Source organism: Alosa sapidissima, chromosome 4 (assembly GCF_018492685.1).
Source record: "Alosa sapidissima isolate fAloSap1 chromosome 4, fAloSap1.pri, whole genome shotgun sequence".
Taxonomy (NCBI): Eukaryota; Metazoa; Chordata; class Actinopteri; order Clupeiformes; family Clupeidae; genus Alosa; species Alosa sapidissima.
The window spans coordinates 31,514,708-31,524,793 of NC_055960.1; the positions used below are offsets into that span (position 1 = coordinate 31,514,708).

General features: G+C 44.7%; 2 protein-coding genes across 2 annotated transcripts in view; both read left to right on the forward strand.

Annotated features, from left to right (window-relative positions):
* Positions 1–10,086, forward strand: part of aldh4a1 (aldehyde dehydrogenase 4 family, member A1) — a 35,635-nt gene that overhangs the window by 24,053 nt on the left and 1,496 nt on the right. Inside the window, exon 15 of the mRNA XM_042088960.1 lies at positions 247–257. Coding sequence (XP_041944894.1) covers positions 247–257 — 11 coding nt within the window. The remainder of the gene's footprint in view (positions 1–246; positions 258–10,086) is intronic.
* The window catches only part of LOC121706874 (Krueppel-like factor 15), a 10,521-nt gene continuing 7,336 nt past the window's right edge, over positions 6,902–10,086 (forward strand). The window contains exons 1-2 of the mRNA XM_042088961.1: positions 6,902–7,064; positions 8,706–10,086. The exon at positions 8,706–10,086 is cut by the window's right edge and continues 219 nt beyond it. Of these exons, the coding sequence (XP_041944895.1) occupies positions 8,942–10,086 (1,145 nt within the window). The 5' untranslated portion in view covers positions 6,902–7,064; positions 8,706–8,941. The remainder of the gene's footprint in view (positions 7,065–8,705) is intronic.

Below are 10,086 nucleotides of genomic sequence, written 5' to 3' on the forward strand. Positions count from 1 at the left end.
TATATATGATATAGCAAATATTTATTTGTGATACACCTGTATAACATGCCATATAATGCCATACATGTAATTCAAATATATGTCAGACTCATACTTTAAATAACCTCGATATGTAAAGCTTTTCCAGCTGTGCATAGCTAATTTTCCTGTTTTCAGTCTAACTCTCCAGTACAGGTCATAATACTTTGGTACATTTCCCACCTTTACAACTAGCCTTTGGTAATACTGAAGGAAAATGGAATTGAGCGGAAGTGCGTAGACGCACATTTTTTATGTGTCTTGGGGAGGGGGAGGGGGGTTGGGGGGGTTTTCAAAACCCAATGTGGCCCTTGAGCCAAAAAGTGGCTGGTCTAACATGTTGGATGATTTCAAAGTCCCCCTATTGGCCAATCTTGAATTGCCATTCAGTTTGACAACAGATATGGAAAGTAGGCCATATTCACCATATATTCGGCCTTTCCATTCACACCCCCATGAAAATAATCCATCGTGGACAATCTGAGAATTTTTGAATGAGAAGTTGCTCAACATTCATGCATTTTGCCATTTTTGGATTCAAAGTGCCCCCTATTAGTCAATCTTACATTGCTATTGAGTTTGACAATTTAAAGAACCTTAAAAAGTGCATTTTTTAGCCGCTAGATGGCAGTGTTGTCCGCAGAAGCATTCGTCAGCCAAACTGTATAACTCCTGCAGGATCACTGCAGCCCTTTTTGAACCTCTACAGTTATTTTATGAATGTCTACCCTTATGCTATTTGTATATTAAGCTTCTTTGATAAATGACGGTGACTGGAAAGATGAATAGGCCTACAGCCTAAATAGCTTTTACGCTGTCAGTGCATATCAATCTTATAGAGGTCCATAGGCCATTCAGTTGATTGGCAGTGTACATGCAGCTGACAATTCCTCACGTTTTATTTAGGGATGTTGTTCTACACCTACTGAAGAGATCTGACCCCTATATTGAGGGTGTACTATTTTAAGTTTTCTCAGCCTACCAACTTTCGTGCTGACAGTGTAGCCTGTTTCAGTTGGGCCTACAGAGATCAGTTAGATCCATTTGATCTACAGGTTGAGGATGCCACAATTCCCCACTTTTTATATGAGAATGTTATTAGTTTTCCCAGCTAAACAACATTTGCATTATAAATGTATTTCAATTAGGCCTACAGAGTTCAGAGAGTTGAGTTGCTTCAAAGGGGTGGTGGGTTGCTTCATGCTTGTGGAGGGTTGCTTCGTGTTTGTGGAGCTGGGTGACGGTGCTCACAGACAACCCCCTGGCATGAGAGTGGGGGGAGTCTCACTCAGGTCGGGGAGACTGTAGTGGGCAGAATCTTGCTCTGCCATGTGTGGTCAGGAGCGAGCCTGAGTAGAGCCAGACGTAGATCTTCCTGAGCGGCTTTGTGCCGGGTCCGTCCAAAGCGTGGCAATGCCCTGACTGAAGGGACCTTGGCGCTCAGGCGAGAGGGAGGGGGAGCCGCTCTTTATCAGGGAGGTCAGAGAGGTTCTGGCACAGGTGTCTCAGGCAATGAAGGACATGGCAACGTCCCCAAGGTTAGGTGGGTCTGGTAGTCAGGTGCCTCTCAAAGGATGCCTCAACTCTCAGACGAGGGTGCAACAGTGGAACATCTGGGCGTCCATAGCAGCACAGTGGCTGCAAAAGGCTGGCATGCAGAGCGCTTCCTGGGCATGGTCTATTTTGTTAGTGGGGATCGGAGGCAATTCACTCTGATTTGACATTAATTTACGGCACATTTATTTGCATGTGTATCTTAAATATCCATATCCATTGCACTGGCATCCAGTTGCACAGGCATCTATTCCCTGGCTTATCACTGTACTGTTACTACCAGCTCCGTAAAGCTTTACAGTAATATTCATGGTCTCCGTTTTATCTAAAATGCATTACACAGAGTTAGTATCAAGTATACCTGTATGACTGTTCTCCTCCATGCCTTAACTGTCTGGTTATTTCTGAATATCCCAGGCCTGAAGGGAGCATACAGTAGTCTCGTAGGGTTCACATGATGGCCAGCTGGTTTGTGGCAGTCGACGGACGGGCTCACATCCAGTCCTTTTTGCCTCATTCCCCTGGGGGAACGGTTGCTCCACACTACTGGGTTGAATGTGATGGTATTGCAGCAACACAGACTTGCAGAGGTGGCATTTCGACACCGGTCAGTTCTTAGATAGGAACAGCTTGAGTTCACCCAGGGCAACGCAGGCTTATCATCCTTGTCATTATTTTGTAGCCCTCTGCAATAGTTGAACTTTGCTGTACTAAGCAGTCCAATCTGCACTGGCTTGTTCATAATATCATATCCAAAATGATGAAAAGTGACAAATACACTGCAAGCTTTGAGATCCTTTATTGACATTATTGCAAAATAAAAATATAAATAATATTGGACATGGTGGTAAGGATAAAATTTAAGAAAGTAGACCTTCAAAGAAATTGCGCATATCCTTTATCAGACCAAAACTGTACAAGACGTGACATGTAATCATATTCGAGTTTACTTAATACATAGAATTACAATTTTTCAAAAAAGGTTGGGATGCAGTGTAAACTGTAAATAAAAATGAAATCATGTTAATAATCAAAATCATCTTAATCATCTTTTTCATCCCATGATGCACCAAATACCAAAAAGCCTTGCAATTTTACTTTGAGGAACATTATTCTTACATTATTGCAATATTTGAGTTCTTCACAGAGTGTTGAATACCTCTGGATCTTTAGTTAAGATAGACTCTAGGATGCTCATGCCAGGTAACATTAGTTGTGAAATGCTTGTTACCATTACACAGCTTTTCCGGCCTTCTGTTGCCCACGTCCCAACTTTTGCTTCAACTTTTGACATGTTGCTTCTTTTTTTTCATGAAATCACATGATTTGTCAGTTTCAGCATTGGATATGTTGTCTGTGTACCTTTTGCAACTAAATATGGGTTTATGTGATTTGCAAATTATCACATTCTGTTTATATGTGCATTTCATGCAGCATAACAACTTTTTTTGGAAATGGAGTTGTAATTAATAAGTCAAAAGAATTACTGTCACCAACAATACCACATACATCTACTAATTCATTTGGTCTTGCAAGTTCAGAGCAGTGCAGTTTGACCAGAATTAACATGTGGTAAACTGTAATTATGAAACCATCCAATTTCAGCCGCCCTCGCCCAACAAACATCTGTGCCAACTGCATAAGTGTACTCTGGCGACGAGTGACGCAAGCCGATGTTCTGGCATTGAAGAATATGTTATGTCTGCCAGTGAATGTCCATGTTCCTAAACCTTGCTAAACATTAAACCAGACGCGTTCAGATGTTATCATCTAAATAATTTGCTCAGTAAACATGGCAGGCTTGTCAGGAGAAGCCGAGTGGTAAACATGCTTTTATGAGGGTCCAACTTCCACCCAGATGAATGACGAGAAGAAGAGAGGAAATCTTTTCTTTTTTTTGCGCCTCTTAAATGTTCCGATAGCTGAAATCGACGTGTGGTTCACATCTGTTCCCATTTAGTTCATTCATTCGTCTGCAGTGAGATTATACATACAATGGCAGACTATTATCAAAATAATCTGTTCTGTTATGTCCTGTTTTCATTCATATTCTAAACATTTAAAGAGTGATTTTAACACAGTAGTTCACAGTAGTTAACACACTTAGTTCACATACTATTATAACAACTAGTTAGAGACTATTTAAATACACAAGCACCACTGTTCATATCATCATGCACTGCAGCAGATATTTCCAACACATTTAATGCTGAATCAGTCCAGGGACTGCCATTCAGTAGTTGCAGATGATTGCTCTCAACTACAATGATTCATTTGAACAGAAACAGAAAGTTGTTGGTGGATATGGAGTCTGTTGTGGGCTGTCAAAGGCACCCATTTAAGGTTAGAAAGTTAATGTGGGCTAATTATTGTAATTTTGTTTACTTGTGAGGTTTTTATAGGCTTAAAGAAGTTATTTGCTTGCTGCATTTAACCTCCAGAGGCAATTTTACCTAAAACTGTTGTTATAATAACTTGACCCATTTAACCATTGGCCCAATTGTTGTGGATAACCACAAGTTATTTGCAGGACTTTTGTCCAGGTTTTACTGCAGTTCTTCTCTAAGTTAAGACATTCCAACTCTGTTGCTTAAGGGAAATATCTGGTTGTAAAACAAATGGGTTAAAAGTAAACTTTTTTAGATAAGAGAGGTAGCTCACAGGCAGATGTTATACCACCAGCATAACTGTGTTGACCTTGAAATGAGCTTTTCACCTGAATGGAATGAGTCATATGATTCGTGGTTGTTCATCAGCAGAGGCACGCCATTGTGTGCCATGGTAGGGATGGCAGTGCCTGCTGTTAGGACAAAGTGCCATAATTTCTTATGTGGGAGTTTTATCCTAGGTATTAAGTATCAGAAATAGCATGTGTCTTGGACTGAGAATATCCTCTGGCTCTGCACTGCTTGGCTGCAACTTTCCAAAAATGTACAGTACATGTCAATAAAATATGGTACAGTACATACATCTGATGATCAGCTGTAATGTTTTATTTTTTTCAGTGATGGATATGCTCCACCAAGGCTTCAATACCCTGCATCCGCCAGAACCCAACCCAACCCCTGCTTCACCCACCAACATCTCTCTCTCTCTCTCCCTCTCTCCCTCTCTCTCTCCCTCCCTCTCTACTTCCCCTCACTGCCTGTCTGTGTCTCCCTCTCAGATTAGTGCCTCAGCCGTTCTCCTCACTTCAGCTTCCATTAACTGCGTACAAATGTGAGCGCCTGTCCTGCGAGACGGAGCAGGAACTAGGGCAAAGGCGAGTCTCTCTAATCCAGGGATAGACGGGCCCTCCCTCGCCTCCAATCTCAGCACGTCAGGGACCGGAGGTCCCCCTGCTAGTAGCTGTTCTAGTGTAATCCCGGCACGAGCAGGAGCCTTCGTCTAGAACAACACGCCTTACAGCTGTTTGATCTCTGGGATTAGCAAGGTCAGCTCAGGTCCAGGGAAAGGTTTCCTGGTCCGTGTTGGACAACATGGTATTAGCCTCCACTCGTGTGTGTGTGTGTGTGTGTGTGTGTGTGTGTGTGTGTGTGTGTGTGTGTGTGTGTGTGTGTGTGTGCGTGCGTGCGTGCGTGCGCGCGCGTGCGTGCGTGCGCGTGCGTGCGTGCGTGCGCGTGCGTGCGTATGTATGTATGTGTGTGTGTGTGTCTGTGTGTGCATGCATGCGTGCGTGCGTGTGTATATGTGTGTGTGCGTGCGCGCATGTATACATGTGTGAGTGTGTGTGCATGTGTCTGATGGCCCGTAGACTCTTGGCGAGAGTTGGCGACGTTTTAACAGGGACATCCAGGAAAAGCTGCGACAGCTGTGCGATGTGCACATCAGGTCCTAATACTAGTGCTCACAGTAGGTCTGCTCACAGTGGGTCTGTCTGTACATTGTCTTCGGTTACAAAAGCTTGGGAAGCCTTGTGCACAAGACATGGTTACTGTTTAAAATTCTCTGTTTTTTTGTTCATGAAGGAAAACCATGTATATGCATTACTGTAATATGTGTGTTGTACTTATATTATACAGTATCTTTTCACTTTCAAAAAGTGTTGCTGTAGATTTGCTCAGAGGTGATCACACTCTTGCATAAAGCTGGCGCATACTTTCTGAGTTGTGTTGTCTGTACATTTTTGAGTGTGGGCCATTTGTGTGTCAACAGAGACAGTGTGCTGTCATTACTGGGGAATATAAAATATTTTGACATCATGCAGTCGATGAGTGATAATTCTGTGTATGTTTTGGTGCCATTTCCCAGACAACACACTCATTTGGATGTGCCCTGCTGAGATCCCTGTGGGAATGTGCAAGGATAGATTGACTCCCTCTTTGTCTCATCATGACAGGGTGTTTCTGTGTCTCTCTCAAGGCGTGGAGAAGGAAACAGAAAGCACAAACACACACTAACTCCACAGCCTCCTCGACAATTATGTGGACATGCCTAATTGCTGCTCTCTCCCAGAATAACTGATGCCATATTTTGCATCTGCGAGTGGCAAAACAAACACCCTGTTCAAAAAGCACTTCACCAGATGTGTTTTCCTGTTCCTGTGTTAACTGAGTTAACTGTGCAAGTGTAAAACGGTGCCAAATCATGCCAAGGTTATCTCTTGATAAAAATAGTACACTAAACATACTACTGATCTTATACATAGGCTACAGTTATGTTATGTTATGTTATGTTGTGTTATGTTATGTTATGTTATGTTATGTTATGCTATGTTATGTTATGTCATGTTATGCTATGTTATGAAGGACTGTACTCTTATACTTCATCTGTCTACAGTTTTTGTGCTGTTCTTTTTCGTGATGTTAATCCTTGTGTTTCATTCCTGAATCGCAAGTGAGAGTGGAATTGCTGGTTTATGGGTCAGTGGCTGAGAGATCCACTGGCTCCTTTTTTGGGGGTGGGGTAAAACCAGTAACTTTGATTAATCTCTCTGCCTCACACACAACTCACGCTTGTTTTACTGATACACAGACTGGCTTATGCCACTGAGGCTGTGTTATGGCAAAGTGTAGCCTAACCCCCAGAATCCTACCCCAACCCACATCATGTGAGTCTTGCTGTTATGAAACAGTGTCAGAAGACTGCACCAAGGGGACAGGCAGAAAAGAACGGGAAGGAAAGCCTGGAAATGGTATTTTTCCTCAGTCTAACATCCCCTCACACACATCCCCACATGTGAGGGCACTCCAGTTTACAACAGATTTCAAGACCAGCCCTCTTGCCGCTCCCGACCAATCCCGTGGTTTAGCAGGGACGAGCCTTCAGACTCTACCTCGCATTTCTACTCTTGTAACCCACTCTCACAGTCATGTGACGCTAATATAGTACAACTACAGTACTGAGCAACGCGGCAGACAGAAGCAGCGCCACACGGCGTGTCTCAAGGGCAAATAACGCATTAGGAAAAAAACGGCACCACGCGTAAGGGACTAAAAGTGACAAGATCGGAACTAAATCATTGGAATTGTATATGGTTTCCTATTTTGAAGGTGAGCGAGATTCCCAAAGCTTCCATTTTGTTGCTGGATTCTTTGAATTGGCTTGCTTGCAGTCTTGCACGAGGTCTTGGGCGTGCGTCGCTTCTACGGTAGCCTACCATATGCTGCTGCAGCATGCGGAGCTCTGGACGAAAACATGTTTACGTTGAAGAGGCTGAGCGCCGCCGCGCTTACTCATGCGTCTAGATGTGTCTGTGTGGTAGTGGGAAATGGGAAAAGATGGGCAATTAGCTTCATTGTTGGAACAAAACTTTAGTTTTATTTATTTGTATTTCATTGATATTGCTGTTTGCATTACAGTGTATGTTTGACGGGTAATAACGCCAAAACGCCTCTCCAGTACAGCAAATGCATATATTTGCATTGCAAATAGAGCTGAACACTGTTTGGAAAATTAATTCTGCTTTTGCATTTCATGAAATGTTTTTAGCTCTGTCATATAGGAAGGCGGATTTGGCTACCAACGAAAATGTAATTAATCGGTAATTAATTATCAAGCGTGATGGTAATTATTTATTAAACCCAACTAGTGTGTGTCTTATGCAGTCTATTTATCAAGCCATTAACAACTGATATCAGTCGAATAATTTGTCATTGTTTGGAACATTGTTGCTTTTTGTACGGTCAGAAATGGTGTTGGAAGTTAATTTAATGCTACTTAGACCGATCTATGTTGCACGCATCTGATTTATGCGCTATTAAAAGCGCTCAGTTGCTGCTCTCTTCTGCCCCACGCGGCGTTTCATGTTAATCATGTTGACGGTTTTTTTTCCTTCTCAAGGGTTATTGTCGGTCGCTCGGTGAGGGGTGTTGTTGTAGACGAGAATGCGAAGCGCTCTTACAGCAGATTATGGTCAAAGATGATTTTTGTTCAATCATGTATCAACATTGTATTTTTTTTATCCAAGTGGACCTGATGGTCTCTATTTAATATACCCTAATTTAATCGACAGTCCAATAAGATAACACCCATCCTTCTATATATTTTAACGGGTTTATGTGAGATCTCGAATATATGCGGATTACACATTGGAACAGTCTCACATCCACACGGGTCTCATTCAATGTGACAGCTTGAGTTTTAAATGTCATTTGTAGTGACAGAGGAGAGAAGAGACGATTGCCATGTTCTTGAGTTAAGTTGCCCAAAGCATTTACATGAGTATGCTTGGTGTTAGTAAAGAACGCTGATATCACTGCAGCGATTCAAAGTTATTTTTAATCTTGTCTACTCTTTGAAATATAATACCTGTTGAAGCGATCATCTTATCTTCTGCCCCTGGGAAGCGGTCCCAGATCTCGTCCAGCTTGCACGCAACTGCGTGGCGCTCTTGAAATGAAAATGCACAGGATTCCATATTTCGCATACGTCAGAACGGAACGCAGCTCAAAGAGATAGAGAGAGAGAGAGAGAGAGAGAGAGAGAGAGAAAGTAAGACCAGTATTGGAATGTATGGTGGAATCATTAGAACGATAAATGAAAAGGTTACCTCTTTTAATCTATTCCAGTTATCCAAAGAACCTCAGTTAATATAATAGATACAACTGATTAAAACACTTGTTGATGAACTGACTTTGTGCACCATCATAACTTTATATTCCATTTGTCTTTCCAATTCTGTTTCTGTATAGGAATGCTGTGGATATACAAACTCTAAAGTATATCTGTACTCTAAGGGAAAACAACAGTCTCTCCATTCATTTTTTATTTTTTCCAGTGTTTTTGTAGTGGCAACACTCTTTTTGAACTCACCCTAGTGGTGTGGCACCACTTACAGGGTGCACCAGAGGAAGGATCTACTTTTCTCATATAAAGAAAGGAAACAGGGGGATTACAAGTGTAAAGACTTTTGGGCTAAGCCCCTGGGATGGTGGATCACTTTGTGTGTAGCGCGGAGCACTTCCTGTCTTACGGTGGCCTCCATTCGCCCTCGCCGGTGCCATTTCGCCTGTCGGACATGGTAACAGACTCCGCGAACTACCAGGTGATGCCCTCGCCCTTCTCCGAGGATGACCTAAGCGACTCATCCAGCCTGCGCTCCTGCTCGTCGCCGGACTCGCAGGTCCTCAGCTCCAGCTGCGGGAGCTCCTCGAGCGCCGAGAGCTCGGACAGCATCCTGGACTTCCTGCTGTCGCAGACCTCCCTAGGCGGAGGCGGCGGAGGGGCGGTGGGCGATGCTGCGCCCAGCGTGATGCCCATGTCCCTCTCCAGCCTGCTGTGGGACTCGCGGCGGGAACCGGTCAAGGAGGAGAGCTTTGACCTGCCCATCTGGTCACCGTCGGAGTCACCAGTGGAGCCCTTCCATCCCACGCTGGAGGAGATCGAGGAGTTTCTGGAGGAGAACATGGACGCGGTGAGCATGAAGTACGAGCCCAGGGAAGGGGCCACCGCTCTGGGCCTGAGCTTCGAGCTGGATCTGGGCTTCGGCCTCGGGGTGGAGGTGGACAGCGATGAAGTCCTGCCTGGATCTCTGGCGGTGGACGCTGCCAAGTCTCAGCACGACTCGGACCAAACTGTGCCCACCACCACAGACGCCATGGTGACCAACGCCACCAGCACAGAGACCAAAAGCCCGCAGGATGGCCAGCTTCAGTCAGCAGACGCTAGCACACCAACGCAGGACGTGGTAAAGAAGGAGGTCCAGGGCAGGCCTGTGTCGGAGACAGGAGGCAACGGCAGCATGCCGGTCATCCTGCAGATCCAGCCTATCCAGATCAAACAGGAGAGCCAAACCGCAGCCAGCAGCCCCCTGACCACCACCACTGCCCAGGCCGCTGCTCCTTCCCCATCCTCCGACATCAAAATCGCCCAGCTGCTGGTCAACATCCAGGGCCAGACCTTCGCTCTCGTGCCTCACCTCCTGCCGTCCTCCCCCACCTCCTCCACCGCTCCTGCCACCCCCGCCACCTCCGTCACCTCCATCACCTCCATCACCGGCCCCGCTCTCAACTCCTCCTCCAAGTTCGTCCGCATCGCGCCCGTCCCCATCGCCGCCAAGCCCATGGGCATCGG